This window comes from Kwoniella shivajii, chromosome 10 (assembly GCF_035658355.1).
Source record: "Kwoniella shivajii chromosome 10, complete sequence".
Taxonomy (NCBI): domain Eukaryota; kingdom Fungi; phylum Basidiomycota; class Tremellomycetes; order Tremellales; family Cryptococcaceae; genus Kwoniella; species Kwoniella shivajii.
This window is the reverse complement of record NC_085917.1, coordinates 467,858-484,312: the sequence shown is the minus strand read 5'-3', so window position 1 is coordinate 484,312 and position 16,455 is coordinate 467,858. Positions and strand designations below refer to the sequence as shown.

General features: G+C 44.4%; 5 protein-coding genes across 5 annotated transcripts; 2 read left to right on the top strand and 3 right to left on the bottom strand.

Annotated features, from left to right (window-relative positions):
- Positions 1 to 234: 234 nt before the first annotated feature.
- Positions 235 to 1,778, bottom strand: IL334_007068 (uncharacterized protein; the record flags this gene model as incomplete). Its single annotated transcript, XM_062938762.1, has 6 exons — positions 235 to 423; positions 480 to 798; positions 844 to 878; positions 931 to 1,309; positions 1,362 to 1,504; positions 1,581 to 1,778. The coding sequence occupies 6 exons, from the start codon at positions 1,776 to 1,778 to the stop codon at positions 235 to 237; spliced, it is 1,263 nt and encodes a 420-aa protein (XP_062794813.1).
- A 362-nt stretch (positions 1,779 to 2,140) lies between these two features.
- Positions 2,141 to 4,177, top strand: IL334_007067 (uncharacterized protein; the record flags this gene model as incomplete). The annotated part of the gene is made up of 5 exons (XM_062938761.1): positions 2,141 to 2,315; positions 2,402 to 2,479; positions 2,538 to 3,668; positions 3,718 to 4,002; positions 4,062 to 4,177. The coding sequence occupies 5 exons, from the start codon at positions 2,141 to 2,143 to the stop codon at positions 4,175 to 4,177; spliced, it is 1,785 nt and encodes a 594-aa protein (XP_062794812.1).
- A 188-nt stretch (positions 4,178 to 4,365) lies between these two features.
- IL334_007066 (uncharacterized protein) lies at positions 4,366 to 9,690 on the bottom strand (the record flags this gene model as incomplete). The annotated part of the gene is made up of 7 exons (XM_062938760.1): positions 4,366 to 4,392; positions 4,468 to 4,943; positions 5,012 to 5,363; positions 5,407 to 6,960; positions 7,055 to 9,011; positions 9,100 to 9,236; positions 9,292 to 9,690. 7 exons carry the CDS (start codon positions 9,688 to 9,690, stop codon positions 4,366 to 4,368), a joined length of 4,902 nt encoding a protein of 1,633 aa, XP_062794811.1.
- Positions 9,691 to 10,560: 870 nt separating this feature from the next.
- Positions 10,561 to 13,566, top strand: IL334_007065 (uncharacterized protein; the record flags this gene model as incomplete). Its single annotated transcript, XM_062938759.1, has 4 exons — positions 10,561 to 11,179; positions 11,231 to 12,444; positions 12,495 to 13,319; positions 13,411 to 13,566. 4 exons carry the CDS (start codon positions 10,561 to 10,563, stop codon positions 13,564 to 13,566), a joined length of 2,814 nt encoding a protein of 937 aa, XP_062794810.1.
- Positions 13,567 to 13,848: 282 nt separating this feature from the next.
- On the bottom strand, positions 13,849 to 15,889 carry IL334_007064 (uncharacterized protein; the record flags this gene model as incomplete). Its single annotated transcript, XM_062938758.1, has 6 exons — positions 13,849 to 14,717; positions 14,784 to 14,854; positions 14,923 to 15,383; positions 15,480 to 15,620; positions 15,684 to 15,750; positions 15,825 to 15,889. 6 exons carry the CDS (start codon positions 15,887 to 15,889, stop codon positions 13,849 to 13,851), a joined length of 1,674 nt encoding a protein of 557 aa, XP_062794809.1.
- Between the last annotated feature and the right edge of the window lie 566 nt (positions 15,890 to 16,455).

Below are 16,455 nucleotides of genomic sequence, written 5' to 3'. Positions count from 1 at the left end.
TTCAAAAAAGGAACCTTATTATATTCGATTCAGTATGTGTAATATAGATGCATACACATAGTAATCCTGGCTGTTCGATGAATCTTCTTCCTTCTTTACCACTCGATTATTCTGCTTAGCAGCTGCTGTTGCTCTTCTTCCTCCCCAAGTTCTTCCCGTTCGCACACGCTGAAAATCCTGCTACTGCCGCCTTCACCTGTCCCAGCTCACCGGCATGTGTGAATATTGCATCCATCACTTTTTTGTTTTCTTGTGTTTATCAGACGTCGATCTGTGCTTGCCTGAGCCTGAAGTGGTTTTTGCTGGATCCGAACTTCTTGAAGATGTTCTGTGACCGGAACCTGAGCCGCTTGAAGACTGTATGGATGATGACGACTTCCCACCGATTCCAAGCAACCATTTGGCATACCAAGTATCAATTCGCTATAAAATACATCTTTCGTCAATTCTGATCTGGTATCATGTAAAGCTTTACTTACATGTCTGTGTTCAGTCTTCTTGGTCATCAACATGGCAAACATGAATCCGGTCATCCACAAGAAATACGTCGGAAGATAGTATTGTATCAGACCAATAACAGATATCAAGCCAGGTATCGAGATCCCTTCAATAGCACTGATCAGATATCTCCAAAGCCAGATAGCTAATAGGTTATGCCAGATTTTCATCTGTCTGAAAAAACCTGAAGAGCTTTCATCTTTCTTAATGAATGTTCGACCTAGAGTGTCGATTGTCGATAATGCCAAATAGCACCATACAGCAACATAGGCTGCTGTAGATCCAAGATATCCAACCCAGCTATTTCCTTTTTCAGCTCGATTACACGAAAATTCATGAACTTACAACAGAAGTGCGATCACGGCCCCTACCATTATTGCCTGAAAACATTCTTAAGCTTTGGTTCTTTGTGTGATGGAAATGATTACTCACCATATTCTGACCGTTCTCGCCTTGGAAAGAATCAGGTATCAAGCTAGAGATAATCATTGAAGCGGATCCAAAGAAAGTATCACAAATCATACTGGCTAAAGTCTGATCAGGAGTTTCTTTCCAAGGTGTTATGAACAAGACAACAGGTAAGAAGAAAGCCCATAATGCTCCAAAATGATAATACGTATCGAAGAGGAAATTAGGTATCAGTTGAATCGCTGATGATACGAGTAAAACAGTTAGAAGTGATTTAATCTTATTTGCTTTTCTACTACTTTCAAATCCTTCTTTAAGTTCTTCTAAACCACTATTAAACAAGAACATGAAACCTAACCATCTTGCAACAAAGTCCAGTGGCCATTGGAAGAGCGGTATGAACCTAAATTCCCTAAATAAGAATCCTCCTGGACTATTTCCAATGTCCCACTCACGATTGAATCAACGCTAATGCAATCAAGAAGAAAAGAAATTTGCTTGGTCTATTGGTTAAAGTGAAGTTTTTCAAAAAGGACTTCTCAGCAAAATCGTGAAATGTAGGATTGTATCTTCTGATTGTCCTATTCAACTCTTTTTCCTAGAAAGGGGGAACACTTTTCAGTTGACTTATTTAGGATTTTATGGACATACTGATATACGGATAAGACACTTACACCGCCAAAAAGATCAGCGACGGAATCGTACGCTTTTCCTGCTCCGTCTCCCACAGTTTTAGCGGTATCTTTCACCTTTTTCTGGGTCTCATCTTTGGAGCTTGATCGATGACGAGGCTTGCCAGATGAATCTTTACTTCGATGCTTTGAACGATCCGAACTTCTGTGTTTACTCGTCTTTTGGGAATCACTCGGCATTCTGAGCTGTCAGACTGTCAGAATCTGATTTGACATGATCAGAACGACAAAACTCGACAACATCATCGCATATGCACTATATCCTCACAGCGCCTGTCCATCAAAGGAAGAGTGAAACAAAAGAAAGTACCAAGTATCTCCTTTGATATCTCTGTTATACACTCTCACTTCACTCTCTCTTTGGCATCGCTGCTCGTTATTTAGCTACTGTTTTCTGTACATTTATCTACTGACATCATCATTTCTTTTCACCGTTTTATCGCTCGGACACCAAAATAGCCGTAGAAGCCAAAAGGTAATTCGGTCAAAGGTGCACTTTTCTTACAATCCTTTTCTTACAATCAGCTCATATACTCGCAGGCATGACTACGACACAGACGACTCTTGCTGGAGATGTGGCAAAAGCTCTCAGTAATGATCCAACACAAGGTGCATTCAAGTTAGTGCAGGATCTGAAGCTGTCTCTGGACAGGGATGGAAGTGATTTGTCGAGTACAATTACGGTATTAGACAAATTAGCTGTTACCTTGAGAGACGGTAAGCTATCCTCACATCGATACACAGCTGATGGTCAGAGAGTCTGCGCATACCACTGGGACAAACGGACCTTCCTCAACTATTAGTGAATGCGATCACAAAGCCGAGTGACGAGGTTCTGAGGCAAGCCGCACGAGTAGTGGCTAATCTGGTGATCGATTGTGGTGGGTCATCCTCACCTATATGAAGGGACTTGATCTGACTTGCTGATACTGCCCATAGACGAGAATAGGCAGATTATTGTAGATTTCGAGTATCTGAGTGTGATATGTGGGATCCCAGCCCTTGCACAAAGTCCAACAGATGCATATGCACCTGCGATCATTGCGATCGTAGCCTCATTACATAACCTGAGTGTGGAAAAGCACGGTGAGTGGTATGCGGTAGAACGAGCTAATGAGTTAGATTCTGTGGTCTCTTATCTGCGGCAAGACCTATACCTACGAACAATAATTCACATTACTAAACAGTGGACAGAGGATTTCTATTCACCTTCTCCACATGATGAAACATCAACAATCGTTCGTTGGTCTTGGTCAATCCTTTCAATTCTACTAGAAAAGCCTCCACCTTCGATTAACAATACAATCTTTGACGCTCTTCTCACTCCCTTCTCATCGTCTTCGGATGATTATGACACCCACCTCCATATCCTCACTTCTGCTTGTGCAAGTATCGAAGCTTGCCTAACTCCCGAAACACCGTTACGTCAGCAGGTTCTTCCTTATCTGACCCTCTTAACCGAATTTGTGGAGAAAGCAGATATACCAGAGGATCAGGAGGACACCAATGAGATTGAGGATCAAGAAGGGGAAGAGGGAGAGGGAGAGGAGGAGGGAGAGGAAGCGGATGACGGTGCAGACTATGACAAGACACTTGGTAGTGCCAAAGCAGCTATTGTCCGCACTTTAGTATCACTAAGTTCAGATATACCACCTTCATCGTCTTTCTGGCAACGAATCCGAATATGGTTGGAAAGGAAAGATCGACCGGATTTACTCAATTGTGCTTTATTAAGCTTTGGAAATAGTATTATTGATGGTAAGTTTTCATTTGGCAAAATATTAGCTTATTCTTCAGATTCTTCTGCCAAATCACTCTTAAATGGGGAAACATCCCTTCTTCCCAACATATTACCTCTTCTTGACCCGTCCACTCAAGCGACAACACAACATTCCGTCATTGGTCTTATCAAGAATCTCTCTATACCCACCGAGAATAAAGCGGTACTGGGTGAAGCAGGAGTAATAGAAAGACTCGCAGGGATGAATATATGGTCGCAGGAACGTGACTTATTAGGTTCAGTCCAAGGTGGAGCTGCTGGAATTCTGAAAAACCTATGTCGTAATAACGGTGAGTACTAAAATTGGGATCGTGGCATCAAAAGCTGAATGGAAAGTAGCTGAAAATTCACATCGATTTCTCTTACAACCCCTCGATCCATTATTGGATTTAATCAAACGAGCTGACGATCCGCCACTCCGATTTGAGTGCACAAGGATATTCGTAAACGTGATCAAATCACTTGCTTCTGCCAAACAACCCTTATCATCATCGACAATATCAAATTCACGAGTCATCGAATCAATAGTCAAAATGTTGGTGGAAGGTTCTCGGTATCCTATACTTCAAAGTGAAGCTGTTATCGCTTTAACCCTATTAGCAACTTTCGGTTCTTCTGAAACCAGTGAGTCTTGTTGAGCGACCAAGATGAGCACTGGATAGCGGCTGACAAATTGCGAACAGAATCCCAGGTCAATTCCACTTTGAGTGGACCTGGCCTGGACATTGTTCGCGGAATGAGCCAAGATGGGCGCAAAGAGATCAGAGAGAATGCGAATACCCTTTTGAACGTAATCTAACAACTCAAATACCTTGCACCTGTTTGATACCTCTGTCCGTCGTCTAGATTACCAGATACCAATATACAATCGTATATATATGCATGAATTGAATTGAAATCCCCAGAAACCTATATACAATGACAGGTATATAAAACATTATTTTGACGTGATTGATTGATTAGATACATGTATCGTCTTTCTGCCTTTCATCCTATGCTAATTTTCGATGCGGTCTATAAGATTCAACGAATCAAAAAATCAGCTAATCCAGACCGTCATGCCCTTCCAATAAGAAGCAATGGACTTACCGTAAAAGAACTTCTAGTCTGATGGGACAATCTTGAAGTATGATTATTCGATTGACCGACCCGCGGTAATGATTGTGGGATTTGATTTGATGATGAATGTTGCCTTGCCATTAAAGGAGTCGGTGTTGATATTAACAGAGATTTTGTTTTATCTTTCATATTCAATGTCGAACTTGTTCTGCTATGTCCACTTGAATTAATATCACTTTGTCGTCTCTCATCCCTGCTACTACTACCATTGCTTATTGTAGCGGTCGTGGTAGTAGGTATATATCTTTTTCTACCTGATAATATCCATGGATGTCTCATTGCAGGTTGTGGTTTCAATCTCTTATCAGGGTCCCAAGTTAAACATTTCGAAATGAAATCGATGAACAAATCATCGTCACACTTCAAAACGGATGATAACGTTTTGGTTCCTGGTCTTCTCCTTCTTCCTTTTGCATTGACGAATGGTCGAGGTGATCCGGTAGCATCTATATCGTCAATCGTGAACTGTCAGATGACGTATACGAAGACGCTGAATTTCGATGAGAAGACTTACCAAAAAACAGCTTTCTCCTAGACGCTTTTTCCACTAAATACCTATCAGGCACTCCCAGAACTTCCATTATACATGCCAATTGTTCGTGTTCATTTTCTCCGGGGAAGATGGGTACTCCAGTATATAATTCAGCAAGAATACAACCTAAACTCCACATATCGATTGCCATAGCATAATTCATTCCTAGTATAACTTCAGGACTTCGGTAGAATCGAGATTGAATGTACGTGTACACTGAACTATTAGCAGTGTACAACAATCGATTGAACTTACCCTTTTCAGTCTCCAGACAACTACTGCCAAAATCGATCACTTTGATACCGCTCTTTGCAGGATGACAGAGTAGGATATTCTATAAAATATCAGTTAAGTTTCTTCTCGCTTTCAACACTCACTTCTGGCTTCAAATCACAATGAACGATTCTATGAGATCTCATGAGCTGGAGTGACGCAAGCATTTGAGTTGTGAATCTCCGTATCAGAACTGTTGAGAAGCCGGCGAATTGATTCGCTTTGATCAATTCGTACAGGTTGATACTCAATAGTTCCGTTATAATACACAGATGGTTTCGGAATGAGAAACTATCCGTCATTCGAACCATGAAATGTTTGTCTTCCGGATCCCATTCCACCAATTGTTCAAGGATTTTGACTTCTACTAATGCTTGAGAGTGGAATCGTTTCTTATTTCTGATGATTTTGACTGCCACTGATCCACCCGTCTTATGATCTCTACATTGTACCACCTGCCCGAAACTACCCTTTCCTAGGATTCCCACCACTTCGTAACGATAACACAGATGATCGCCTTCAACAACGAGGTAATCACCTCTCTCGTCGTCATAACCGTGATTGTAGATTGCACCATTGGGTTGGACAGGTCGTGTGATCTTCTTTGGAAGTGGCGTATAATAGATTCTGTCAAAGTCTAGTACTTCTTTCCTCTCGAAATCAGTCATATCCGGTAAGAATTGGGTGAAAAATGCTCGTTGAGACATTGGTTCGGCTGGCAAAGTGTCTCGGGGGAATTCGTTCACATCCGCCATATCGTCCTTCTTTCCTGCAGCAGCACGCTGTCGTCGACGTTTGACATACGCTACCATCTCAGCGTCGGCGAGAGACTCTTCATCATCCCCAGGACTGGACGAAGGAGAATCGGCAGCAAGTGATGATTTTCGGAAACTGGTACCTGGAGCACCAACGGACGAGGACGATGACATTCTTGACGTACTCGGTATGGATAATTTTGCATGAAGAGACTTGGATGGTTTGATAGGAGAGGTTTTTCCGGACGAACCACCATCTTGCAATGTGTCCCTTGAATCTTTGCGTGTGACCCTGAACTCTCGAGATGTACGCTTGGCACTGGAAGATAACGTCGGAGCCGTGATTGATGAAGGAGGTTGAGGTAGCTGTCTTCGCGAGGGTGGTCCCATGTCTCTGCGGACGGGTGGATCTGAAGGTCGATTGAAAGCTGTTCTTCTTGTCTCCTGACGAGTCGACATTGGTGCTAGGAGATGAGCTCTATGAGCACTCGAGGTCGTTTGTCTGGGTGCCGCAGCACCTTCCACGACGCCAAATTCAGATATGGGAGGTTTGCTGAGATCAGCCATGCTGGAGCTCACTGTCTTGCCTCGGAGTGAAGGCATAGCTGGAGGTGGCATAGAAGTGGCCGGCGATCCAACACCCGATCGGTTGGCGATCCGAGGGATTTTAGTTGGAGTGACGGAAGGCAAATCTCTAGATGAGCTGGAGGGTTGCATGTCCGCAGGTCTAGCAGGGGATCCGACAATCGCAGGAAGTCGCCTTTCTTGACCGTTGATGGTAGATTCGCTGGCATTGGAGGCGGCCGAAGATCGACTGTTAAGTGAACCTTCTGCCGAAGGTTTGTGTTTGAGTAGATCTGGAGGCAGAAACGGTTTAGATGGATCGGCGGATATAGATAACGTCTAAATGTCAGCTCCATTCCTTGGGTGTTATACTCACCTTTCCTCTACGCCGTCCTGTCCATCCTGTACTCTGGCTTTGTGGCTCAGGCTTCACCTCAGGCTTACTCGGAGCACTGAACTGCTGGGATATACCTCTCTTCGATGTGCTTCCTCGCAACATAGAGGGAAGGTGCATACCGAGCACTGATTTTCGCGATTGAGATGCAGGTGCTGGACGACTCTCGGTTTGTTTAGGCGTCTCGGGTGGAGTCACCTTTTGTTGAGTGGAGGATGAGGAAGTGCGTCGGAAGAAGGGTATGGATGACGGTGTAAGACGTTTAGCCGCAGGTTTAGATGTAGCCAGATAGTGTGAATCATCCGATTCCCGTCGATTGAGGCCAGGAGAAGGAAGTTCACTTTGCTGAATCTCTGACCAAGGGGTCTGAGGGCTTCGCGGAAGCTCTTCGGTAGAAGGAGAATGTGCTTTGAGGTTTAACGCGGAGGAGAAAGACCATTTCTTGTTCATCTTAGGCGCTGGGTACGTTATGGGAGATGTGACTTCTTGAGGCGTTCCTGGAGATGGTGCCGCTGGCGATAGCAGCGGTGACGATGGTGGCTCTCTGATTGGTGCAAAATTGTTCACATTCATACCTTGTCGCATTGAGATGTAGCTTTTTGGTAAAGGTGGAACAGGAGGAACCGAAACGTCCCTGTCTTGATCGGAAGAGTCTCCCACAGTTATGCTAGGCGTCGAAATATCGCTACCGCCGCTTGCACGTCTAGCTTTCTGTGCGCCATCGGTTATTGAGGGAGTAGTGGATGTCGTTGGTAGTGAGTGCGAATCGCGAGAGGTAGGAGTACCAATGAAGCTTGCTGATGAGGATGACTCTCTTTTAACACTCTTAGCTCGAGGTGCGGGGACTGCTGGTAATTCTTCTCCTATATCAATCCAATTATTCAGAGGGGATTCGGAGCTTTTCAGACTTCCGCTACTAAGTTTAGAAGGAATCTTTTTGCTCTTGGAACTTGGAGGAGTACCCGGTCTTGATGTGACTGTTGATGTTGATGATTTCTTTGACTTTGATTTGCCAGGTGTTGTCGAAATTCCGTCTAATTTTCGCATGGCTTCCTCAGTACCCGCGTCTAATTTGGGATTCGAAGGTTGAGATCTCAGACGTTGGGAATCAGAACGTTGAGGAGGTTTAGCACCAAATTGTGAAACCGTGCCGGAAGCACTGGAGGGTGGAGTGCTGGACGATGCGAAATTGTTCACCGAAGCAGATCCTTTCAAGATCTGGTTTATTGAAGCGGTAGACGGGCTTGGAGGTAGATGGGAGAAGTCTTTGACGGCGAATTGTTTGATGATATCATGGGAACTGCTATGTCTCGAAGTGTTTGGCGGTGTCTTCCTGCTATCACGGCCAGCGCGATGAGCGAATGTTTGAGAGTCAGCCGATGTAGGTGGTTGAGGTAAATTTGGACGATTGGGGAACGCTTGAGAATTGGCGGAACTAAAAGGCTGAAGTGGGGGATGACTTGATGCAGCTGCGCGTTCTTGACGACGAGCGTAGATCCGAGATCTGGCACTTCCAGGTGAAACCGATGAAGCAGGTGACATTGGTAAAGGATTCTGAACAGGATGAGTCTCCTGGATATCTGGCATGGAGAGCGAAGCTGCGAGAGTCGTTTCCATCGTTGTATCAAAATTGAAATCTGCCAGAGTGTCCAATGAGAAAGTAGAATCTTCTTTTTTAGATGAAGTTGCAGGAGGGGCTGTGAATACCTCTTTTCTTTCTCTTGCCGGTGGTTTACCGGGGTGACTACGAGGTGGTGTTTGTGACATTGAGCTAGGCCTTACTTTGTCCTCAAGTCCTAATCCTACACCCTCTCGACCTTGCAACCAGTCATTCATTGAACGTTGAGGCATAGGTGGTGTACTACCGAGAGTAAAAGGCATACTGGGTGTGCGAAGATGTTGATGTGAATTGGAAGCGCCCCACCTTGGAGTAGCCAGCTCGCCAACTCCTATAAGGGCTCTTCTGTCTATATGAGAAGGGTCTGGCTGTTCAGGGCTAGTTGCAAGAGGAGATGCGGATGAAGGATTCAGATAATATGAGTCGATACTAAACGTCAGCGAAGACCGAAACATCTATCACTCACGACATGCGTGCTTCATTATCTACAGCAAGACTTGATTGTCTAGAAGGTATTTGTTGAATGATGGGAGTCGTAAATGTGGAAGGTGCAAGATGTGAGTTGGATGGAGGTTGGGGTAGTGGACGAGATGCTCGTCGAGCCTGATTATCAGTTACAGGTCACTGTTCATCTTTCACTCACCGGTTCAGTAACTACTCTGCGAGTGTCTGTAGTATGACCAAATCCTAACCCAAGACCACCATACTTTTCTTCTCTCCTGGAACTCAAGTCTAACGCTGCTGGCGCTGGAGCTCTCTTCCCCTTCAATGTCGAGCTGAGTGACGAATTAGACGTTGAGCTGGTCAAACGTTCTCGAGACGGTATTTGTTGTAGAACATTGCGAGGTGATTGAGAGGAGTGCGCTGGTGGATAAATGTTGGAATTGTGATTTTGTATGTGATTTTGATTTTGGTTATCATGATTTCGATGAGACGGTGAAGCGGTCCATGCTGGATAAGCAGGCTTTGAAGCAACATCAGGATAACCTCCTCCTCTCTGTGAACTCTGCCTATATGGAGAAGACGATGAACCGGGGTCGGGAGGTTGGGGGTTCATTGTGACTAATATGACGAGCAATCAAGTAAGTATGGAGGTGAGAGGCTGATGAAGCGAATTGACCAACAGTATTACCACTCACGCGGAGACTCTGACTATGTCAATGCTTCACATTCACAGAGACCCGGGTGAATGTGTTAAACGTTGAAACGTGGGTCATGCAGTGGAGACACAATATCTGATCCAGTAGCAAGTTGAACAAGACATGTGCCGATGACCTCCAGACCTAGCGCTGCCCTTTGATGTATATGGACGTCCTGATCAAGATGCGAACGTATGGAGTTGTATAAAGTATTTTGTCGAACGTCAACAGGAATACATCCATTGAAACCAGTGGTGTGGTTTGGGGGGGGGGGGGGTCAGTGAGTTTATGGGATTTGTGACAACTTAGGAACAAACTCCCAACTCGTGGCAATTTACTGCGTCGGGACTGGGGCTCAAGCTGTTCATACGATGATCACTCATGCATAAATATCATCGCAGTCACACATAGGTATATAATGCATACCACCGTTGTGCATGCATAAAGCGATCAAGACTATCAGATGCATTTCGTTTTTCATTCACTCCAATCCTGATCTCTGGATTCAACGAAATACGCGACCACCGAGCGGGAAAATGATTCTCTCTGCACCGCCGAGGAGGTATGATGTATGTATTACGTAATTGAGATAGCCACATGGTTCACCTGTCACTTGATACGAACTAAACAAAACACAACAAACAAAACATGAACATCCCCCCCGCGAGTGGTTTTTATTCTTTTTGGTCTTCTTTCTACCCTTTCCTCAACATCATCACTCTCAACATTTCATCCTGCCCATCCACCTACCGAAGGCCGGTTCCAAACACCTTGAAACCTTTATCAAGATGTTATCGGCAACTCCAAAACCATCGATCACTACATACCCTTCCCCAACAACACCTACATCCCCTATGAACAACCCCGACATGACAGGAATAGAAGCGGATGATGAAAATGATACTTCAGATGACGATCAAGGTGTATTCCTCGGAGCTCATCAACCATACGAGCTCAATTTGATATCCAAGCTGTCATCGACATCCGGATCGCCTTCTCCCATAATCAGAAGAACGAAAAAGAGAGATTCAAGAGAGTTCATGAGACGGCAAACCATGTTATTGCCAACACCTATGACAACCGCGATGAGATCAAAATCCATATTGACGGAAAGACAATCAACACATACCGAAGAATCGGACTCTTCTTCATCCTCAAATAGGAGACAATGCTCTTGTTCCACACCTGCCAAATCACAGGACAACTCCGATCTAACACTTGACTTTGCCGGATTTCACCTTTCCTCCCCTCAAACAACTTCTCGTATCTCGCCACCCTGTCCATCTGAAGCGGGAAGTGATAAGGAAAATGTTCCAATCGCTCATCAGCAGATCAAAGCATGTGCGCTTGATACAGATGACATGTTTGTGATGAGCCGAATTGTGATCTCAGAGGAATCAGAAGAAGGTAAGTGAATTATCATATATCGAGAACGAAGGCTGATCTGCGGTCAAACAGAGATAAATCAAATTGATATGGGAGGACTAAGATTATCTGACTTCTCTGATCCTGAGACTGGGCTGGACAGTAACGAAATAGTACATCTAAGAGAATCAGATACGGACGGCACAGAAGAGACCGAACGAGCGGAAAGTCCTAACCTGGACCTTTTACCCGATGCAGATATCTCTTCAAGTTTGGACTCACCGCTACCCGTCTCTCGAGCTGGACCTGTTGTTATTCCGACGTTATCCTCACACCACTTCAGCTCTATTCGTGCTGAGAGTGGTTCACCATGCAGGCCTCTACCACCTTCACCAATCGTACCGATTTTTGAACCAATCTCAGTAGAGGTAGCAACGGAGCGTATGATCAGTCCAACGAAGTCAGATGTTTTCGTCGAAAAAGGCCTGTCAATTCCACCTACAACGACTCCTTCTCGATCCACCCCCATGCCTCCCCCTGAGCTCGTCGAAAGAGGAGCGAAGCTGCTCAAAGCCTCTACATCTAAGCCAACCATCAACACGCACGATCCAAAGAAATCAGCGTCTCGAGTTTTGGCTATCCGAAGTCAGCTTGACACCGCTGTATCAAGCAGGATGGGCGCGATGGGTCCACCTCAACGATCAGTATCTTCATCTTCTACCGCTAGCTCGTCTTCGACCGGGTCAAGGCTGAATCTGAACAAACCCTCATCAAGCGCACGCCTCCCCTTTGTGCCCGCTCCTAAGGTCTCGAGAGCAGCAACTGCACCTAGACCGCCATCGAATCATGTTGTCTCCACGAAACCTCCGGTACCGATATACAGAAAACCAGTCGCCCAACTCGCGTCTTCCACGACACGAACTCTTCCGCGTCCTGCTCTTGCTGTGAAGAAGACAGTTCCCGCACCAAGACCTGCAATTTCCATGAAATCTTCCATTCCCTCCTCGATACCCCTCAAAAGACCAGCGCCATCGGTGTCTGCTCCCCCTAAAACTGTCAGTGCTCCTACTAAATCAATTGCTGCCCTCGCTCCACCAACGCGATTTCCTTCTGTTGTTTCTACAAGACCTTCTCTTGGTCAGCCATCTCGAGTTTTCCAAAACCAGACAGCTCCTCTCCAGATGGTGCCTGTGTTCTCAGTTGGAGTGATAGGCGAGAACCAGACAGCTAGTAGGACTGGCTTTAGGTCACCAGCGAAATCTGGCTTGATAAAGAGAAGTTTCATGGAAAAAGGTACCCCAAGAAAGGTAAGATAGACAGACCCAACGAGAGGCTCCTGTGCTGACGAAACCTCTAGCTCGGTACACCAATGCGGTTCGGAACTCCAAGACAAATAAACACCACTATGGCTGAACCTTCGACATTTTCCTCTGCGCCTATTTATGATATCTCAGCAGTACTTGAACCTCTGACCAGCGGACCTCCAGCTACGGCTACGCGACAATCAACCGAGAACATACCGACTTTGGTCTCATCGAGTGAGCCTACTAGAGGATCAAGCGAAGATCATGAAGAGGTTTCTGTCCAATTAGCTAAACCGCCTGCATCGCCTACACCTACATCTCCGTCGCCGAAGAAGAAAAGGTCAGTTGGTCGACCCAAGAAATTGGCCAAACCTCAAGTCACAACCATTGTTGTTTCCAAGACTAAACCGTCAAATACGATCGTACCCAATATGTCAGAGAAAGAATTAAAATCGACAACGCATAGGAATACGATTCGAAATCAAGTGTATCACTGTGCCATCGATAGACAAATTGTGCATCAAAGCGGACCCCGCCCACCAAGTCCTACTTCCAAAATTCGAACTACAGCCGAAAGGAACGAAGAGGAAAAGAAATTAGCTAGAGAGGAACGAGCTAAAAGACGCAAAGGTCAACCTGACGAAGAGGATATAGTTCAACCTGTCATCGAAAAATTGATTCAACAGAGATTCCAAGGAGACGAAAGTGATTTCGAAACTCCAGTCAGACCGGTCAAGAAGGTCAAAACTGAAAAGGAAATCAAATTTGTTAAATGGGACAAAGGTCTGACGGTTATTCGAGATGATGGAACAATCAGACCTCCATCTCGCGAAGATAACAACGATGAACCACCCCAAAAGGGTTGTTTAAGAGCCAAGGTAAGTGTAGACGCGTTCTCTGTTGAGCTTTGGACATACTTGGAAGAGATTGCGCACAGGGCTGACATGAGACCGTTTGGACTATCAATAGGTATCCCTTGACCAGCACGGCAATCTGCATGAAGCTCATCGACCCATTGAGAATCTGAAGAGAACAAGAGTAGTTGTAACAGCCGTTTTCTATGAAGGAGAAGAACCAGTTCCTGTGGTTTCCCCAGCTTCATCCACGAGATCGAAGAAAAAATGAAAAGATAAATTGTTCCATGATTTTAATGAAAATTGTTAGGTTGATCCACGAAGAAGTAGTTTTACCTGTTGTACAATGTGGATTGATTGTTCCATGCATCAAATATGACTGTATTCCATTGATAAATCACTCACATCCATCCATATATACAACACTATTGAGGTAAAAATACAGTATCACACCATATTCAACTAGGTACACGAAAGCTGAAACATAGAATTATATAGATGTACGGTAAAGATATCGAAGCCAAGTAAGTCATACTAGGTCCTGAACTACAAACTACACGAATTGAGGTTCATCTTTTTCTTCGAAAGGACTCCTCAAAGCTAATTCACCTGGACCTTGACCAGGTAATAATTGACTTATGATTTTCATTGGGCTTTTCGTTAATAGTCCATTATCACTTTCGGGCTTGTGTGTCTTTTTGGTTTGTTTTAGTTTCTTGATTTTTCTAGGTTGTTTGATGGATTCGTCTTCGCTGTCACTCCAATTTGAATTTGCGCTTGTTTCGGAGTGAATCGGACCCAGGGATAGAGATATGGAAGGAGACAGAGATGGAGACAGGGATGAAGACGTCAATGGGCTATTTTCATCGGGTAAAGGCAAAGCTAATTTTGATCTGTCATTTGTTGATGGTATAGGTGCCGATAAGAATAACTTTTGTATAGTATGAGGTTGTGGGTATAAGACTGATGAAGATGAGTATGATCTTGTCAATTTACTGTTATTGTTGTTGTTGTGGTTGTGGTTGTGATCACTTGGTAGTTTGGGTAGAGGCATGAACTCTGTTTTCGATAACATCTCGATTGGTGAAGTTGTTATTTCAGATGTCGAAGTTAGACTTGTGGCTATTTCAGCATTGGATTGTTCTCCATTTTCACTTCCATGAATCGATGTTCTATCTTTGTCTTCAGCTTCGGCACGTAGATCCTCAGCCGTAAAGCTTCTTCCCCTTTGCAGTAAACTTGCTGGTCGGAGTGGTCTTGAAGAAGAAGATCGGAAAGAAGGCTTACGTCTTAATGGTTGTGACGGACCTGTTGGGGAAGCTGGAGTGAGGGTTATAGAAGTCATTGAAGGTTGAGGTTGTAGTGGTAGTGGTGATGATTCACTTGGACATATGGGTGATTCGGCCGTGAGTCCAGATCCGACTATCGTAGAGGTGGGAATTAGCAATCACTGAAAGATTACACTTGCATGACTGTTTAGGGACTTACGTGAGGTCGATCTACTTAGAGATAAAAGAAGAGGTTCTTGCTTTGCGCTATTTTGTAACGAAGTTGAGAGTCTGAGCGATAAGTCCTCGTCAGTACATCCATCTGCCGTTCTTTATCAGATGTTTGATCAAGAACACACCTTATGGCTCTACCAACATTTTCTGACGAACTCGTATTCGTATCGGAATCATCTTCTTTCTGATCTAGAAAATCCATACTATCCACCCTCCTTAGTCCTGGTCTACTATGTAATCTCTCTTCTCTACTTGGTTTTTTCTTATTCTCATCATTGTCAAACCCGAACCCGAATCCTTGTTGCGCATGTCCAAATTTACTCTCAGCTAAAGCAATTTCAAACAACTTCTTCCTTGTGAAATCCCAAGAATGTTTCCAAACTTTCTTTTCCCCCTTCTCATGCTCTGATGAGGTTGATTCAGTCGATATATCTGAAGGAGGCGATGAAGATCTCTCATTGTTATGTTTGTTACGACGGAAAGCATAATTGAGGATTTGATTTGTCAATTCATCAAGAACGTGAGGTGGTGGTAATTCACCTGGAGGGTACGACGTTGACACAGGTCTAAAAGGATGTAGCAGAGTCTACACGTCATGATCATTCTGTTAGTGGCGTGTTCCATATTAAATGTCGAAATCGGATGTCTACATGTGCGAGCAAAGGGGGAATAGCAGACTTACAGAATCTAAGACATCTATTTCTTCTTCAGCCCATTCAGGTTCAATGAACTTTTCATCTTCTTCATCTCTACTTCTTTTAGATCCTACACCTACTGATGTTTCATCGAGCTGCATCATATCGATCTGGCTATCATTGAAATACTACCCAGTCCATCATTGTTTAGCTTCACTACGATCGCACATTCGAGATATCATGGTACTTACGCTTATGTCGTATGGCAGAGGAGTATGTGGTCCGGGCGTACAAGGAGACGATTCGCCAGAATCCATCCTGTGGGGTCTTTCAGCGCGTTTTCCACCACTACAAGGAAAGGAAATTGAGTTAGGGAAAAACTGAGAACTCACCTGTTCATCGATATCCTGGGTGGAAGTGCAAGGTGCATAGTGGGTTTTCTTCTCGTAGCAGTCATCTTGAAGGGATTTCAAAAACTGTGTAGCCGATTTTAGAGGCTGATAAAATCAATTCGAAGTCGCGTACTCTGTACTCTTATGGTGATTTACAGGGCCAGGTAAATCTGTAGGAATGCCTTTTTATTGCAGAAAACTTTTGTGTCGTATATGCTCGGACGTTTTGTAGGCCACAGATGGATCGTCTATAGGAAAGATAATGTGAAGAAGATGAAAGTCCAAAGCTGTCGAAGATGTAAAAAGTGAAAATCAACGAGTAGAATATAGGACGCGTAGAAAGAGGTATAAGGTACCTCTTTTTTGGTCCGAGACGCAACCAAAGTAAGAATCGTTGGAATCCGAATTTACTTTTCTACTTCCTTGAAAATTCCTTAAATTCGTGGGGATATGCACAAACTGTCGTCAGCGGCTCAGGAAGTATTCTTCGAAGCCTCGGGTTCAACGTAAATGCCATACGTAGGAAGCCCGACTGAGATGGGATATCTCATGACTTTCAATTGGTAGTAAGTAGGAGAGACGCGTCGAGAGCAGCAGTATCACATGTGTTCTCCGGTCGAGAATTCTCCCA